This window comes from Leptonychotes weddellii, chromosome 3 (genome assembly GCF_054177405.1).
Source record: "Leptonychotes weddellii isolate Sample4059 chromosome 3, ASM5417740v2, whole genome shotgun sequence".
Lineage (NCBI taxonomy): Eukaryota > Metazoa > Chordata > Mammalia > Carnivora > Phocidae > Leptonychotes > Leptonychotes weddellii.
Window position 1 is genome coordinate 18,775,296 of NC_138371.1, and position 18,356 is coordinate 18,793,651.

Below are 18,356 nucleotides of genomic sequence, written 5' to 3' on the forward strand. Positions count from 1 at the left end.
CACGACATTAAAGATGTAAATGCTGCTTTAAAAGGTCTGACCCAGAAGCATATGTTTCAGAAACAAGTATGTAGTCGAGTTTGCCTGGCCAGGCGATGACCGCATGAACAAAATGGTTGCTCAGCTTTTCTACTGGGGTGCCTGGGTGGCTCAGTCGGTTAAGTGTCTGCCTTCGGCTCAGGTCATGATCCCAGGGTCCTGGGATCAAGCCCCGTATCAGGCTCCCTGCTCAGCAGGCATTCTGCTTCTCCCTCTCCCCTCTGCTCATGCTCTCTCTCTCAAATAGATAACTTTTTTTTTTTTTTTTTAAAAGCAGCTTTCCTCTCCACCTGTAGGGATACACCCTACCTACTGCACAGCTTCTAAGCAATCAGGGGCCCAGATTTAATTCTAGGGGCGGCTGTAATACTGGAACCACGGTATGAAGATCTGTTAACATGTCTCAGAAGAAAACCTATTGAAGCCTCCCCCCAAAAGAAGGGTCACCACTCTGGGAAAAACATTTCATTTAAGTGTGTCCGTAAATATTTATAGGTAATGCGAGCAGAGAATCAGGGCTTTTAAGTAAAGGACTTTTAAGTCTGGAGCACAGGATGTAATGCTGCTTTGGAAGATGTATCATGTTACTTGTTATTCCTAAAACAAAAGAAAACAATGAAACTTGAAACAAGTAGACAGTTGTGCTTTACGGGGAGTTGGAAAAATTAAGTTAATTTTCAAATGTTAATAAGCTTCACCAACATTTAGCATATTTGTCTTCCCTAGTTTACGTACAACGTCGAGCTTCATTTAAGCAATGAAAACTGCAGTTGAGACGGCTGCCACAACACAAAGGCTGCTTTAAGGAAGCGCAAGATAAACACGGACTTTAGTTTGCTCAGTGCACATAAACCAAGTAGAGTCTCCCAAAGTCATCTGCGGGAGGTTTCTATCTGGGTCTGAGAGAAGAAGCGACTTTCCTAATTGTACTAGTGCTCCCCAGTATTAAGAAAAAGCTCACCACAAAAAGATGGAAGTTTGGGGGCCTTCCCACCGTCTGGGGCGGGATGTCAGAATAGCACACTTCTAGATACAGATGTGAAGCTACGCCAGACCCACACCGACACCTGCCCTGCAGGCTCGACCCACCGAAGCACTCAGGCCTCAGTTTAGACCACCACAGTGAGGGCGTGGACGGCTGATCCTCTCGATAACCACACAGGCCTAGGGGGGCCCCGGGAAAGGGCGTCGGCTTATGAGGCACACCTCAGCTTTGCAGGGCTTCTTGCTGATACACGATGGCCTGGTTCCGAGTCTGCATGACTCCTCTTTCCCTTGGTTCTCAACACCACGACAGCTCTGTCCTCACAGTGACTCAGAAGACAGGCAGTTTCTCCTGAGCTGTTCAGAGGGCATGCTGCTGCCGGCCCCCCTCTGCCTTGTCCGCGAGCCTGAGGAGGACCTACAGTGTAGTCCCCATCAAGCCTGCGACCTTCCAGAGGCCTTCATCTTTGAGAGAAAGAAACGACTGCACCGACTGCCAGTTCCTTAGCAGGAAGATAGGAAGAAAAACGAGTCTGGCGCTGATGGCCGGAGTCAAGGCTAAGTCACGTCCATGGCCCGCAGCCCCTCGCCCTGGATGGAAGCCCTCGTTCTCCTTGGCCTCCTTGCCAGCCTGAGCAACACACAGCAGGACTCACCTTGAGGAGGGGCATAGCTGCACGACAGCGGGCAGTCTTAATGTTCTTGAGGAAGTGAGATTCATCCTGAAAAGAAAGGGTCACACAGGTGAACAGGGCCAAATCCTGAGTGCATGGAGCCAGAGCCCACGTTAAGCTTGACCCTGGCACGGCGTCACACTGGGGATGCCTCCCTTAGTTTCTTGTTCAAGGAGACAGCTGTGCGCCTAGGTAAGGACCCAGGTTCTGGTGCCGCTTCCCCACTTTATTCTGGGCAAGTCGCTTCAACTCTCCGGGACAGTTTGCCAACTGTGAAGCGGGGTTAGTGATTCTCTGGCCGGCCCACGTCCCAGGCGGCGCTGAACAACCTGCTGCGAGGTGGTTTGCCGCTTAGTACAACATGCCTCACGTCTGCACAGCACGACGCCAGAGCGGGCCCACTGTGTGCCCTGCCCTGGTGCGCAGCATGGCGCCCGGCTCCTGCCCCCCGGGGCTCACCAGACAGGAAGGATGTCAGCCACACCACAACTGGGCAGACAACGTTATAAGTGCTGTCACTGACGAAGTGTGACAAAGTACCGTGGGAACTCGAGGAGGGGAAGAAGACCCAATTCCCGTCCTCAAGGCACTGTCAGGTTTACAACATGGAATCTAATTATATAGCTCTGCATTCTATGCATGAGCAAACTAGAATATGGCATATTCTCTTTTTTCTTTTTTAAAGATTTTATTTTTTTTAAGATTTATTTATTTATTTGGGAAAGAGACAGTGCGCAAGTGGGGGGGGGGGGACAGAGGGAGAGGGAGAGAGAATCTCAAGCAGACTCCACGCCGTGGAGCCTGATACAGGGCTCAATCTTGTGACCCTTGGAGCAGACCTGAGCCAAAACCAAGTCAGGTGCTTTACCCAACTGCGTCACCCAGATTCCCCAAAGATTTTACTTTTAAGTAATCTCTACACCCAACATGGGGCATGAACTCACAATCCTGGGGTAAGAGTCACATGCTCTACTGACTGAGCCAGCCAGGCGCCCGTGTCATATTTTCTAAAGCCAAGTGAGTAACACATTCTTATTTGGAGAAGAAATTTCTATTTTGGTACACAAATCACGTGCCATGGACCTGAGCATACACAGCATACATAGATACATATGTACCTCTCTATGGTGCCAGCTTCTCCATGGACAAAATGGGTAAGACACCACTACCGAACTTACCAAGTTGCTGCAAGTCTTAATGGACTAACACACATAAAGCCCTTAGAACAGTCCTGCCACTGAACTCGGTCAGCACTCAGTGGTATCGGCCACCCTATGATGGGGGCACCAAGGGGATCCTGGCTCTATCTCGAGAGGTGATCTGTAAGAAACGTCCTGTTCCATTTCAGCTATGATGAACCAAAGTGGTCCTCAAAAGCACAACAGAGAGGAGTGCAAGATGAACCCGCAAATGTCAGAGCATCTGTTCCTAGAAACCTGGGGTGTAACATTCGTTCTCCTGTCTGATGATGAGCCCATACGACAGCCAAGAAGGAAGGGGTCTATAGTGAGAAATAGCAGGAAGTACAGAGGATGGGGAAGGGAATGGACCCTTTTAACCAATGGGCTAAAATGTTCCACTATTATAACTAACCACAAGAAATGGCTTACATCTGAATTCTCTTCTAAGAATCGTGACATCTTAGAGCTGACACTTTATTCCTTCCTATAACATTTCTCTGAAATCAGAAGACAGGGCTCTTAGATAACTGAAGCAGGTGGTAAGTGGCTTGACAAAAATCATATGGCAGGTTGAAGTGTTGAGCCAGAAACAGAGACACATGATGCAGTCCAACTTTGATCAATGATGTCCCATCTTCCTGGCTTCATGCCTGTGGGCAAATCGCTCTGTCAGTTCCATCAGTGGTGAAATGGACGTAATGTCTGCCTCAGGGGCCATGGGGAAGATCGGCAATTATGTGTAAAGTACCTGACACAGGAGAACACCCAAGAAATGAAGGCATTATTCTTCCTACTTACTAGAGAGCCATCACCATCATCCTGGGATACTTCTTTTAATGTTTGCATTTCACGTGTATGCTAACATTTTTTCAAAGCGACACCTGAATTTGTGCCAAACCAGAAATGACTTCCCCAGAGACTCATTACCCTTACAGCTGTAAAAACATATAAACATTTAAGGTTGCTTAAGCTAGGAATATAGTATGGTTTTCACGTCCAAATCATGATAATAGATCCCTGAGACCGGGAACTATGGCTTCTTCCCTTCTCTGAGCTCCCATGATACTTGGGCACTAAAATGTATTCTAATGATCTGTGTGTGTGTCTGTCTGTCCTACTGACAATGGGGCTGACTTTCCTCCCTCCGCACCTTCAGTGTGTGGCTCTGTGCAGGGTGTGGTGCCCGTCGGTGCTCAATGTTAGCTGAACACACGGATGAACGAGCCTCCCCTGACAGCCAGACCTGTGCTGAGAAACCCACAGGCTCTAGTGCAATCTTGGTGACTTTTCTGGGCCTCCTAAAAACTCATTCCTTTCCCTCCTTCTAGATAAGATATGCACTACACGTTCTGAGCATCAGGATTTGGGAAGCCACTGTCAGCAGAGAATTCTATTTTTAAGAGAAGGAAAATACCACGGGCTTTTAAAATCCACACGTTTGAAAAAAGAAGAACCTTTCATTTCAGTCCGGAGGCACTGGCTTCCCCTTCTTTGCCAAGAGGAGAAACAAGGGTAAACTTCGCTGAAAATCATCCACTGTGCTCTGTGGCCCTGAATGCCTGTTAGTGGTTACCTGCACTGGGGGGTGGGAGCTGCATGCCTTTTCCTAATCTTTATTTGTAAGCCACATGAATACACTGAGTTCTGCCAGGTGGCTGGCACAGGGCCTCTCTAGACTTTCCTTATGGAGGACTTGAGGAACGAAAAGAAGAAAAGCCAGTTAACTGAAAGATGCACGGTCCCATCTGGGAGCAGAACTTGAGTAAAGCCTACTTAAGAAAAAAAACAAGCCAAAAACTGGTGAAAAGTACAGCTAGCCCTTGAACAGTGCAGGGGTTGGGGGTGCTAACCCCCCCTGCCTCCTGCAGTCAAAAGTCAGCATGTACTTTTGACTCCCCCAAAACTTAACTACTCATCCAGAAGGCTTACTGATAACATGCACAATCAGCACGTATTTTGTATGGTATATGGTTATTTACTGTATTCTTCCCATAAAGTAAGCTAGAGAAAAAATATTAAGAAAACCATAAAGAAGAGAAAACACATTTACTGTACTTTGCTGTATCTATTGAAAAAAATTTGCCTATGAGTGGACCCATGCAGTTCAAACCCATCTTGTTCAAGGGTCAGCTGTACTTTTTCTTGGGGTGGGGGAGTGTCTTTATATTGGCTGGAAAAAAACCTTACTGTTTGATCTGAGCCATTTGGACAAGAGAGGCCATCAGATGAAGGCACACGCCCTTGCTGTCCAGGCCAGGGGCCCAGGGCCCCCAAGCCAGCCTCCATCCATGACCTCACGTCGGGGAGATGGGCTGCAAACCCCCAGCTCAGGCCTAGTAAATGACACTTTTCATAGCACTCCCCAGGAGATTCTAATATGTAGCCAGGGCTGAGAACTGCAATTTGAGATGAGTAAAATGTCAGTTTCCCATAAACTAAAGACAGTGATTTCTATTCTCCCAGAAACAGAGGGAGGCTCCAGGAGAGCAGAGACGTGAAAGTTCTCCGACCTTTCAAGAAGAAAGTTTCCCCAGAGATGAAGTACTTGGAGACTCTGCCGAGGCACTTACAATGATGACAACTTTAAAGGGGGTCTTTAGCTGTTTTTCTAACTTGCTCAGAAGGTCAAAACTGACAATGTTGACCAAGCCAGCCGTCAGGCGGTCCCTGCTGGTCACCACGACATTGATGCGGTCCGGGCTCAGAGACGGCAGCCACCGAAGGAAGGCCTGGGGATGACAGCGGAGAAGGACACCTGGGGGATCTGGCCGGCAGCTGCCCGCTGAGACCCCAGCCCACCCATCAATAGCACTCAGTGGACTTTAATGCTCCCCGAAAAACGGCCTCAGCGCCTTTCTCTCCACACCCCCCTGTATTTGCTGGGGCCCTTGGGCCCATGAACAGCAATCGCCTTCACTGCCCTCCTTCCTACCCATCCGCTCCTTCTCTTTCCACTGACACGACACTGCCTGCCTTCGTAAGCAAGCGCTTGTTAGCAGGCACTGCGGTGTCTGCGGATTTCAGGCCTCGAGTCTCTAACTAGATGGCAAGTTTCTGCAGAGCAAGAATGTGACTCTTTTTAGGAGAAGGAATTTTTAGCAGATCCTGGTATATACCAAAGACACTGATAATGACAAAAATACTTACACCTGCTCTCTCCAGAAATCTTGCCATCCCTAGCCCAAGCCAGTGCCTGGAGCCAACGGAAGGCCACCAGGTACCTGCAGGTCAGCGGCTGGGTCCCTGGGCTGACACTATGATGATGTCGATGGGCTGGTTCTTCCTCCAGTTTTGGTCCTGCTCATAGCTAAGTGAACACCTGATTCTTTTTTTTTGGAGAATTTTTGAGGGTGCTGTGGGAACCTAACCACACCAAATAAATATGTTGAAGTGATCATTTCTAGAGGCAGTGGCGGAATTCAGGTCACAAGGACGGGGGAAAAAATGAGGTATTGTGATGCACGTTCAGTTGGAAGGGCATGTCTGGGCCTCAGGCTGACCAGCGACAGGCAGAGCTGCCTCTTCCCCACAAGTGGCTCACGGGGGGCTTAGTAAGAAGCCAGCGTGTGAGGAAGCAGCTGCCATGAGTAGCAGAGAGCTGGGAAAAGCTCCAGACGATGAATTAGGTCTCCTTTCTCCAGCAAGTTTGCTTCTATGGGTGTTTATTCATTTCACGGAAGCACTCTGATCCCTGGATTTATGGCAGACAAAGCTCATGGCCGAGTGCTAAGGCAATGTCCACATCAGGTTCTTCAGCTGTAACGGCACCCGGCTGACAGTGAACACCCTGCCCACACCACCTTCTGCAGGGTGCACAAACCCTGATCCTACAACTCAGGAGATGCCCCTTCGAGGTCCAAGAACGCCTCCAACTACCAGTGAGTCTGCTGCTTCACCTCGCTGAGATTCAGTTTTGTCATCTGTAAATGGGTTTAATACCAACTGCGTCCACTCGCACACAGCTGCTATGGGATTCAGGGAAATAAAGGAGGTAGCCATTGTGAAACTTCCGTGTGGTACAGGCGAGCGGGGTGAGCAGCAGGGGCACAGGAGGTGCTCAGGAAGCGTCTGCTGCCAGAGAGCGGCAAGTCTGAGCCCATAAGCCCTCGGCTTTCTTCCCTAAAGGTATAACCTGATTCTAGTTCAGAAAACCATGAGCCTGGCCTCCGAAGGCCACCACCTCCTCTCCCTCCCTCCTTCAGCTGACACAGGATCTTCTAAAGCTCCCCAGGCCCTGTCCCCAAATTGTTATTTGATTGCTTCAACACTGAGGACACTTCCTGGTAAAAATCACAACACAAGGAGAACTGACCTGCTCCCAGGTGAAGCGCACAGATGACGGGACCACCACCAGGAGCGGCCACTCCTTCCGGTAAAAGGCCGCGATACAGATGGCTTGGATGGTCTTCCCCAGGCCCATGTCGTCAGCCAGCAGCAGGCGGCCTCTCTTCGCTATGGCAAAACTGAAAGCAGACGAGGGAAGGACAGGGGCGTGGCAGATCTGTCAGGGGTTAACCCGCCATCATGTCACCAGGTAAAGCAATACGCGCCACTCAGGGTGGGCCACCGCAGTACGCAGCACGGGTCCTCCTCCCCCAGAGAGGGAAGACAGGAACCAATAGGGGACAGCATGACAGCAATAATACTAAAGAGTCAAAATAGAGACAATGTGGAATGGTGGTCAAAAGGTAGAGAGAGGCTCTAGAAGACAACTGGGTCACGGAAGCCAAGGGAGGAAGCTTCCAAGAGAGGCAGCCCCCTCAGCCCAGTGCAGGCAAGACCTGGAGGAGTGAGAGAGGGGGGAGACTGGGAAACAGCCCCTAAACAGGGGCCAGAAGGGGCAGTCTTGTTCACGTGAGACGTCTGCCTAGAAGGGAAGGGAAGGGAAGAAGGAAGAGATGGTGGCATCAATATCAGGCTTTCTCAAGGTCAGAGAGGACATTTATGCACAGGGGCAAAGGGAAGGAGCGGCAAAGACAGAGGACGCTGCAGAAGAGCACAGCCCGAGGGAGGACAGCGCCAAGGTGTCTGTCTGTCTACCGGGGAGCACCAGCCTCAGCAGCGTCTCCTCCACCAGCAGCCGCCAGGACCCCTCAGCCCTCCAGCGCTACAACTCCTGCTGACATTTTGTGAAGAAGGGCACGCTCTTCCACTCTCTGGGAGCCCGACTGGCCTGCAGGCCATCCCAGTTCCACCGCTTCGCAGCGGGGTACCTTCCCTGCAAGTTATCTCATCTCCCCGTGCCTCAGCCGTGACAAGGGAACAAAAGGACCCGCCCCAGAGACCCTCATCAGGGTTTAACAGAGCTAATGTTTAGGGCACTGACTGCAGTGCCTGGCACCACGTACGTGCTGGCCAAGTGTTTCTCTTCTAACCACTATTCCACAAAAAAGAGAAAAATGATCAACATGAACGCTAAGAAGGACTTGCTTGACTCACAAATGAATCAGCGAAAAGCGAAGAGGATCCCAAGTGCCAGATGTCTGGTCTCCTGCTCCAAACACCGGCCCTCCTTCATCTCAATTCCTGAAAAACTGATCATTCGCTCCGAAGCCTGAGAATAAGCCTGTGGACGAGCTCTTTTTCTTCCCTTCTCACACAGCCAAGGCAGCGAGTGTAGCCCCTCTGATCAGCACGGGGTACGGCGGACAGAAGTTGCAGGCTGCGGGGGGCCTCTCTGAGCTGCCTGTCCTTCGAAAGCCAGCACTCAGCAAAGGCGGCAGAGTGAGCAGTGCGTCTGCGGGTGGTAGGAGCCGGCTCGCCCGGGCTCGGCAGACATGACACGCGTCACGTCACAGCACTGCTCTGTCCCCCCAGCGGCCACGGCGGCCCACCAGGGGAGGCAGCACCCCCTCTGCACCCCCGGGGCCGTGACCACCATGTGCCTTCCGTGGCAAGGAAGGGAGCCCGGCGCGGCTGGTGTGACTGTGCCCACCTCACCTCTCCGACAGGCTCAGCCTCTTCTCGGCACATCTGCCCCGGTTAAATCTTCTAGACTATTTCCAGGATCAACCCTCCACACAGATGGATGGGGGAGGCAAGTGTGAAAAAGATCCATTTTCCATCTCATTTTTAGTTTACAAAACTGATAGCCAGGGCGGATGGGGGCACCTAAGCAACAGACCATGGAGGACCCTCTGCTTCGGCCATTTGCAACGTCCCTATGGTTTGTCCATCCGGTCATTCTCAAAGCAGAAGAGACCCTTGAAATTCGTGGTCTTTCCTTTTTCCCCTGCCTTGAAGTAGCCCAACTAAGGAACAAAGTGGCCAGAAATGAGAACAAAGGAAATGCCTAACAGAGAAACAAGCACACAGCTGGACGCCATTTTCGACAGGGCAGCCGAGAGAACACAAGTGCTGCGCTCATCATCACAAAACGTGGATTTCAGCTCCAGTTCCCACTCTTGGAAGCTGAGTGACTTTGGGCAGATGACTGTCATGCTGGGTCTCACCTCACTAATCCATTAAAAGGAAACTTTTAGATGTTAGAGGAACCTGATATATATCTAAGAGACTTTGCTCCATAAATTTAAGGGTGTTTTCCTTGTGGGTCTTACAAAACCAACATGGAACTGCCAGCCCTTTTGCCTCAACACCAAAATCCTCCTCTTCAGAGAATGAAAGTTAAAATCTGGATTTAACTACACAGTTTTGAAGAAAGGCTGTAAGTACCATTAGTGGTTTCAGAACCACAGGGAAAAAGATGGAAGCTGCTGACCGGGCTCTGGTTCTGGCTCCCATCAGGCCTGGGGGGCCTCCACACAGAGCCATTCGATGGGACAGCCTAACTGGCAAGGCAGCACATATCCACGGGCCCAGGATCTCTAATGGGGCCCAGGGGAGCTTGGGCACCAAAGACAGAGGCTGCCTGGGGGTGGGGGTGGGTAACCTCTCAAGCAAGATGAAGTTGTGCAAAGCGTGTTATCTGAGACAGATGGAACTGGGAGAGAAAACGAGGGAAAGGGTGTGAGCAGAGCTGGGACCATGGGAATGCAGGGAGGGTGACTGTGCCCAAATCGAAGAACAAAATCCTGTCCAAGAAGGTGGCCAAGCTTTTACCAAAACCTCATGAGGAGGCTGCCTGTGGGCAGGCTGTCTTCATTCACCAGGTCCATGATGATTTACTTTCTTCCCTTATCCAGGGCTATATCCCCAGCCACACCGTCGAATGACAGATGAAGCTCTTACCATCTCTTTCCTCTCCTTGACCTCTAGTATTTTCACTAGAAGGCAAGTTCAAACCTGTCATTTGGCTTCTCCCAAGAAGCTCTGGGAAACAGGACAGGTCATGATGTGGGCTCATCTTCTTTTCGGTCTATAGTAAGAATACCCTGACTTTCTTTGGAAAACCACCACCTTCCACTCTCAGTCCAAATAACTCAGGGACCGGGGGAGCTACCAGCTGGCTCCAGGGATGCGCCTGTCATCCAGTCTCACCAATAAGACTCCCCAGCCCCCAGGCCACAGCGACTGGTTCTGGCATCAGCACCAGATTTCAGGCCCACCAGGCCTGATTCCACGCCCATCAGTGTTGGGCCCACCAGGAAAGAGGTGCTTAAGCTGGGTTGCTGAGCTCTAGCCACCACACCTGAGGAGCACCTGGCTGAGAACAAAGCAAACTGAGGAGAAAGCCGAGCTGAGGGTGGGACAGAGTTCTGATGAGATCTTTGGAGACCTTGGTTTTCTACTACCTACACTGAGAAATCTGTTTTCTTGAACCAGTCTGAGTTGGGTTTCTGCACACCTGGATCCACAGTCCTGATTAACTCATGGAATTTGAAATCAATGGTTATAATCAGGCTTTGCTTACAGCACACCTGGCTGTGTAATGCCTAGATGCTTCTAGATGTCCATGAAAGATGAGTGTTCTTAAAAGAGAGCATCTGAACCCAGTTTGTATGAGTCATGAAGCCCAGATGAGAGGAAGACCCAAGAACCTACTTGACTCCGGCTCTCTGGAAGGGCAGCAGATTGGACACAAGCTTGGGGTCCACTCCAGAAAGGTCTGCCTCGGGGATGGGTTCTGTGAGACAGGGAGACGTCTTCTCTAGCTGTGACGCGAATGCCAGGGTGAGTGTCTTGGGCAGAGGATCCAGCTGAACTTGCGGAAGGCAGCCCACGCTCTGGACTAGAAAGGAGGACAGAGGTGTATGACTTGGAGGGAAATGCCCATGAGAGCTAAGGACAGCGAAGGGGCTTGAAATACAGAGCTCAGTGACTGGAATTCTGCTGTGTACCACCTTCTCAAAACATAACTGGAGAGAAAACGAGGGCTGACAATCGTATCCTGAGCAAGTACATAAACCTAGAGAGCTAACGCTCCCTCTCTACTCCTGGTTTCTGCAAATAAGAGGGCAATCACAAATGCCAAATTTATTTTCTACACTACACGGACCCTGGGAAGAATTGCAGATGTTTCTGTGACTGATTCTTTTTTAACCTAAAGTAACTTAAAAAAAATTATCTTAGTATTCCCATTCAAATAAGGACCCATATTCTTAAAAACCAGTCCCGAAAGACCCGTAAAAAAAGCAAAATGCAGAATGAATAAATCTTGTCGTGCTTCCATTCTCTTTTTCTTTGGGTTTTGATGTTCGAGAAGTCGAGAACTCTACATTACCTGCTGCCAACAGGCAAGGAAGCGCTGTGCTTCATTCAGAGCAGCGGTTAGGTGTTTCCAAGGAAGATCAGGAGGACAGGAGGGCTATTTACAAACAACAATAGCAATGACAAAGGGCAGAGCCTGCGCTAAGGCCACCAAGTGATAAAAATACAAGTGGCCCTGCGCCCTTGTGGCCTTCCCCTAAGAGAACACTGATCTCCCCGTGGGAGAGGGGAGTTTGAGCAGGACGTCAGCGGTGAAGTGGGTGGGAAGTCCCTTGGTCTGGAAGCGACCGGACGGCACCCCACCTAGGCTTGAAAGCAGGTGCTGGCAAGCTAAACCGGCCTACTGCCTGCTTTTGTAAAGAAAGTATGACGGAACACAGCCATGACGACTTGCTTATGGACTACCCAAGGCTGTGGGCTTGCCACAACGGCAGAATGGAGCTGGCGGGAGACCACACAGCCCACAAAGCCTAAAGTCTCTATTATCCGGCCCTTTACAAAAATAATTTACCCACTCCTGCTATGCTCAGAGTCTAAACTATTACCAAGAGTGACCACTGCTCTGACTCTTCCAATTAAAGCTTGTATTTAGGGGTCTTTACTTTCCTTCCAGGTTCCAGATCCCCTTATATAATGGATGGGGAAATCTCCCCTTCCAGTCAGACCCATTATCTCAAGTGGGAAAAACTACTTGGGATCTACATGAAATGAAAGCAAATTAATTTCAATGATTTTTGCTTTTTGAAGGAATTTAGCCTCACCTGACTTTAAAAGAAGGGAGGAAAAAAAAAAGCCCCTTTATTTAGTAGAGAAACAGAAAAAGAATAAACCAGAGATACAAATAAAACAGATAATTCTGGGGGTAGGAAAGAGATAAGTTAAAAATTAAAGACGATAGGCCTAGACAACCCTGGTGGTAGAATTATCATCCAGCTACTAATCACAGCCCGCTGTCCTATGGGTTGTAGATGTCCTTTGAAAAACCTAACTGGAAGAGTAACTACTGTTTGCAGATCTTCGACTGCTCTTTATCCTTTACCTTGCATGGACACCCCAGGTGTCACTATAACCCTCCAAGGGGCTGTTTTCAGGAACCTGGTAGAAGGACCCAAATAAAAAACTGGGTATATTTCATTTCTCCCCAATATTATTTGAAATTCTAAGGTTGTTGGTTCTGTATTCCATACAGTCATGTGTTTTCCTAATATCCTCACAAGCATTCCAAGTTCACTGCCACACCATCAATTGGCTACCATTGCAAATACTGATCTGAATATGGAGGGCTGAGCCATCTACTGCTACCTTAAGTCGCTTTGTGTTCTCAATATATTTAAATCCATTTCCATTTTTCGCTAAATGTATATACCAGTTATTTCTGGAAACGCCTTGTGTGAACAGAATCACCACGGTAAGAAATTAGGTAAGGTTGGCGGCTTTAATATAAAAGAGACTTCCCATATTGATGGAGAAATACATTTTATGCCTCCAAATTAAATCCGAACATGCTGATTTCTGCACACTTCAGGAGACTGAGCACCCCATGTGCTCTCAGAAACCATTTTCATTTTAATCCTGGTCATCGCCAGCACTCGAATACCTGATGGAAGCTAAGAAAAGGCCTGATGATCTGGCTGGTGTGAAATGTGGTGCTTTGTAAGCATTATGTTCTTCCAGCCGTTCAAGAGGAAAAAGCAACCTCCACTCTGTCCCCCACTGAACTACTACCCCCATAATCCTGTGCTGCTAGTTCAGCCAAGGGGCTATGTTTCTGAGAAAGCCCCCCAGTTCGCAGATGTCCTTTCCAGGGGCTGGAAGATGACAGGAGTGTGCTGTCTGGCTTCATGAGTCATCTAGAAATCGTTTCTGTAAAAGAGCTCTTTGGCAGAATGCTAGTGAGCTACACAGCAGAGAGATGTTAATGTTTTCAAATAGCAGCTGACAAGACAAGATCAGTGAGGGGGATGCAGAACCCTTCTGGACTGTGACAGCCTGGGGAAAACAAAAGGCCTTATGCCAATTTCACTGTGGGCAAAAGGCCTCAAGTCACTGAGAAAAGAGGGAGAGGGAAGCTCTCAGATCCCCCTTATCTGGAGAAAATAATCGTCACCACGTCATCAGTGAGCATTCATATACTCAGAAGGTCTTATTGTCATTTCTTAATGAGTTTCGTATGCACACGTTCACTAGCTCAGGGTCAGTAAGCTAGCTTCGCACACGAGGAACAAGACCTGGGGTGTGGGGAGAGGTGTGGGGTCCCCGGGCTTACAGTTGGTGAACAGTGGAATCGTCTCCTCAGCTTCTTGTTCACGAGTCTGGCTTCTATGTTTCCAAATGGGTCATGTTACAAAGTCAAGATCACCTGTGTGGCCTGATCTCCAACATTGACTTTATTGTGACCCTGTAATGCTCCGGGAAGGGAAAACAACGGGTTCCTTTCTCTGGGTTCAAGCTTTTCACTATCTACGAAGTGGGGAGAATCTGCCTTCTCTTCCATAAGACGCTGTATTGACAAGCCAGCACTTAAAACAGCAATCTGATTCCTAACTCTAAAATTCTTAACTCCAGATCCATGGAGTTCTTAATATCAAATGCAAAATTTTACGTGTGGCCATTATTGTGCATTTTTCTGGGTGAAGAATCCGTCATTTTCCTCAGACATTTCAAAGTGTATGGCCTACACAAGATTTGGACCCATTATATAATGTCACATGAGTCGCAAGTCACGGTTTTTTGTTACATTCCTCTGCTCTGTCCAGACCCTGCTTCACATGTTGGTCCACAAAAGTCAGTCTTTATGGCTAACATTTTTATGTATCTTTCTGTGGTTGAAAAACAAGGGGGCAAGAAGGAAACGCTCCCATTGCTCATCAATAATTCAGCTCTGGCCAAATAGTTCGCTGTGAATCACAAGTTCCAAACAGCAGCGGCCACGGGGTCTCAGCTCATCAGGCGTTTGCTGATACTAAATAAGGATCTCATCACATTCGAACTTAACCTTGAGTTTGCAGCAAGTCTCTCTGCAAGGAATCAAAGGCACTTCCCTTACACTGAATTTCTGGCAGTAGGGCAGATATGGATTGAAAACCCCTTCTTTCACTGAAAGGACGGGGGGACCCAGAATGTTGGATCACCCCTGCCCGATGTCACCTCCTAAGTCATACGAGGAGAAGACTGAGGGAAGAAACCCAGCTCTTCCGTCTTGCTGACAGCCCTGGCCTGCTGGGCAAGATGGGCAATGACTCGGAGCTCCTCGGATGGAGCTTGTCTCTCCTGGCCTGACTGGGACCAGACTGGCTGCAAGGCCCAATACATCCTCAGGCGGCCAAGCAGGAGGAACTGAAGTTGTACCAGCTGCAGACCCACTGCAGGCGGGTGACAGCTGGGTAGATGGGTGACAGATGGGCGTAAAGGACAGGCTGAGCTGTGCCCACGTCCCCCGTTCTCAGGCACACTAGAATTTAGTGCCCCGCCCATGCAGAGCACAGAGACGAATGGTGAGCCCGAACAGGCTTCTCCTTCCTATTCTTACACCCATACACATCCCTTCCCTTGGTCAGTCTCCAAAATGCTTATTAAGTGAGTGTGCATCCAGGCCTATTACGAAGCCCGTAACCACTCAGACCCTCTGACTCTCACTGATCATCTGGTTCTAGAAGTAAACCGAGAGCCTGTTCTTAGAGGGAATCTACAGTGGCTCCCATCTACACTAAGCAGATCTAGTTCACGTCCGATGCCCAAAGTCCCCATCTAACACTTCTCTCACGGGCCTTAGGAATTTGACGAGCACCGCCATACTCTGATGGAAGAGGGGGCCCTGCGTCTGCTGCGCGGCTGGAAAGCCACCATCTCAGCTGCCTGGGAACATCTTCGCCCTCACTTGTCCTGTGCACGAGTATGTAAAATTACCACACGCGGGGAGTTGGGGGCCGTGGGGAAGTCGTCTTCCTCCAAAATATGTTAAATTTAAGACAGATAATAATGAAAGCTTAACACTAGCATGATATAAAACAAGCAAGGTAGGCATCTCACTTAGTTTATTGTGTTCTTCCAAGAGAAAGTTCCACTTCCTGGTCTTGACATCTGCAATGACAAGAAACAAACAAGCAAGCGTGACACCCTGCACCCTCTTGCTGGGTGACTACATTACTCATTCATTCCCTGGTTCCAGAAATCTCCAGTAAGCTAGGACACTGTGGCTGGGCCTGGACCTGGCACTGGGGATACAGAAACGGAGGGTACCTGCCCTCGAGGCTGTCAGAGAATTCCGGGAGAAAAGACAACCAGAGACAGCAACGATACCACGCTGTTAAGGGGGTGACGAAGGGTCCTATGGGGACCTACGGGCATCCGTGACCAGGGATGGCCCGGAAGGTCAGAAATGCCCTCCATTTCCAAGATAGCAGTAATAATGGCAGCTTACATTTAATCAGTGCTTACTTGAAGCCAGGCATGGTGCCAAGAGACTCACATGCGCCATTCCTCTGTTCCTCACGACCCTAAGAGCCGGGCACTATTATTAGCTCTCTTTCACACACGGGAAACAAGCTGCATGTAGTCAGAGTGGTCAAATAGCCTACATTCAAATCCCGGTTCTGCCACTTCCTGTGTATCCTTGGGCAAATTATGTAACTTCTCTGTGCCTCAGTGCCCACACCTGAAAAATCAGGACACTGCAGCCCCTGCCCCAAAATGTGTACAATGGGGCACCTGGGTAGCTCAGTCAGTTAAGATTCTCTCTCTCCCTCACCTCCTCCTCCCCCAAATAAATAAATAAAAAATAAAATGCTTATGAACATGTGTCTGGCAAACAATGAGCGCTCAAAAGAAAGCTGGCAATTATATCAGACACCATCTGCTGATTAGTACAGTGCAGCCCACACCACATGCAATACCGACCAAGAAGGGTGAGCATCTCAGTACCCAACACCAGCTAAGTTCTTAGAGTTTCCCTATCAATCTACTTCTGAGAAAATCACGACAGCTTCCGCTAGATAAATGCCTTCTGGACAGCAGACATTAAGTCTTCTCTGCATCATCACTGAGAAAGCCAGATGTTGAGGGAATGAGCGGCATAAACACAGTGAGTCGGTGTCCGGGGTTTAAAAAGTAAGGTAGCCCAGGTATAACCTGACAGGTCACGTCAGGGGTGAGGTATTCTTCCACTTGGCGGAATGCACACAGGCCATGTGCACTGGCCTGTAAGGGTGACCCCACAGTGAAGCTGAAAATCCAAGGGAGCAGAGGAGGCCAAGAACGCTGGCTCTTGTGCATCTGGCCCATCTCATGACTCAGGCCAGGCCCGGCCAGTCTCCCTTAAGTCCTACCAGCAGGCTGCCCTTGTGAGTTAAAACTCTATCCAAGGAATACAAATGTTATAGCCGGCATCACCCTCCTCCTGAAGGAGCCCCAAACCCTGAGGAAAGCTCACGGAGCAAGTATTTCTGGAGAGGCTACCTCCATGACATCGCCTGAGCATGAGGTCTCAGAAACATGAGGTGTTACAGGTCTGCTTCCTACTTACCTAAGGAAAAGACTAAAACCATTTCAAGGATGGAAGAATAGCGATCCATAAAAGCCACGTGGTTTTGTAAAGCGACATGGCCCAGGCTGAGAATGAAACCCAGCAGTTCCAAATTCTAATACAACTTCTGCGCCTGATTCTGATAGGGCACCTTCTGAAGAGCCTCACAAAAAATAAAGCAGAACTGCTCTGCTTGGGCCAGTGGTTTCCAATTCTGGCCACCTCCAACGAATTAAATCAGCATCTCTGGGTGGGCACCAGGCATCAGGGATCACTCTGGGAGTGGGGCTTGGCAATCTGCTTTAACAAGCCCTCCAGGCAGTTTGGATGCATGCTCCAGTCTGACAACCATGGACTCAGTCTACCCAAGGGCATTTACTTTTATGGCATATGTCTGTGTTTCAAGCTCTCCTAAGGACACAAATCATTTCTGAACATTCAAACAGAGAAGAAAATAACCTGCTCAGAGATCACAGACCACTCTGCATCCCAGGAATCAGGCAAGAGCCAATTACTTGCCGTAATTTCTGGACTCCATCTGCTTGAACAGTGCAATCAGATCTTCGGAGTAGCCGATGTCTGCCTCGAAGCGGACCCGGGAGATGAGCACACATTGCCCTTTGACAAAGGCCAGGGAGGGAGCTGAAGGCAGGCAGGTCTGGGCCACGCCAGCGGTGGAGGGTGACCCCCTGCTGTCTTCCGCCCCTTCCAAGGGCTGCAGGGTGACCGTGGGGAGGCTCTGGGCTGCTTTCACTGCGGAAGAAAAGGAGAGATGTGATAAGGTGGCTGACTTCCACACGGGGAGGGAAGAAGCATGGTTAGATCAGGACGGCTTGCAAGTGCACTTTCACTGGGGCATGGGGAAGTCCAGTCTTCACTGAATATAACTTCTGCTGCTTAAGTGTTCAAGTTACAAAACCTGCAACTCAGAAACGAACAGGGGAAGGAGGGGTCTCACCAAGATGTGAGAACTTAATGGATAATTGCTGCTGCTGTTTCAGCCACTGAAGCCAACGGCCCAGGAATTGCCCCCTAACCCGATCCCCAGGCCCCAGCTGCTCCTACTTGGAGAGCCAGGGAAAGAGTCAGAACTGTCAGCCCACAAATGCAGTTTTGAGCCTGATTTTATGTGTTACGGATGCACTGTAGAGATTAGCAGATTTGACTACATAAAACTAAACTGTCAAAAAAAAAAAAAAAAAACCCAAACGGAATTGAAAGGCAAAACTACCGAATAAAGATTTTTGCAAGAAATCAGAGTAGAGCTGGCACTTGAGAAAATACTAAGACCACAAAATGTAAGAAGACAGAGACGTCATGAACTTGGCGGGGGGGGGGGGGGGGGGGGGG

At 49.4% G+C, this 18,356-nt stretch overlaps 1 protein-coding gene across 11 annotated transcripts in view; it reads right to left on the reverse strand.

Annotated features, from left to right (window-relative positions):
- SMARCAL1 (SNF2 related chromatin remodeling annealing helicase 1) overlaps positions 1-18,356 on the reverse strand; it is a 56,746-nt gene that overhangs the window by 31,939 nt on the left and 6,451 nt on the right. For 10 of the 11 annotated variants that reach the window (XM_081813642.1, XM_081813641.1, XM_081813640.1 and 7 more), the window contains 6 exons: positions 17,526-17,759; positions 15,515-15,565; positions 10,820-11,006; positions 7,191-7,341; positions 5,449-5,607; positions 1,680-1,745 (listed from right to left, as the gene is read on the reverse strand). In XM_081813642.1, coding sequence (XP_081669768.1) covers positions 1,680-1,745; positions 5,449-5,607; positions 7,191-7,341; positions 10,820-11,006; positions 15,515-15,565; positions 17,526-17,759 — 848 coding nt within the window. The remainder of the gene's footprint in view (positions 1-1,679; positions 1,746-5,448; positions 5,608-7,190; positions 7,342-10,819; positions 11,007-15,514; positions 15,566-17,525; positions 17,760-18,356) is intronic. The other variant, XM_081813643.1, reaches the window with a different exon arrangement.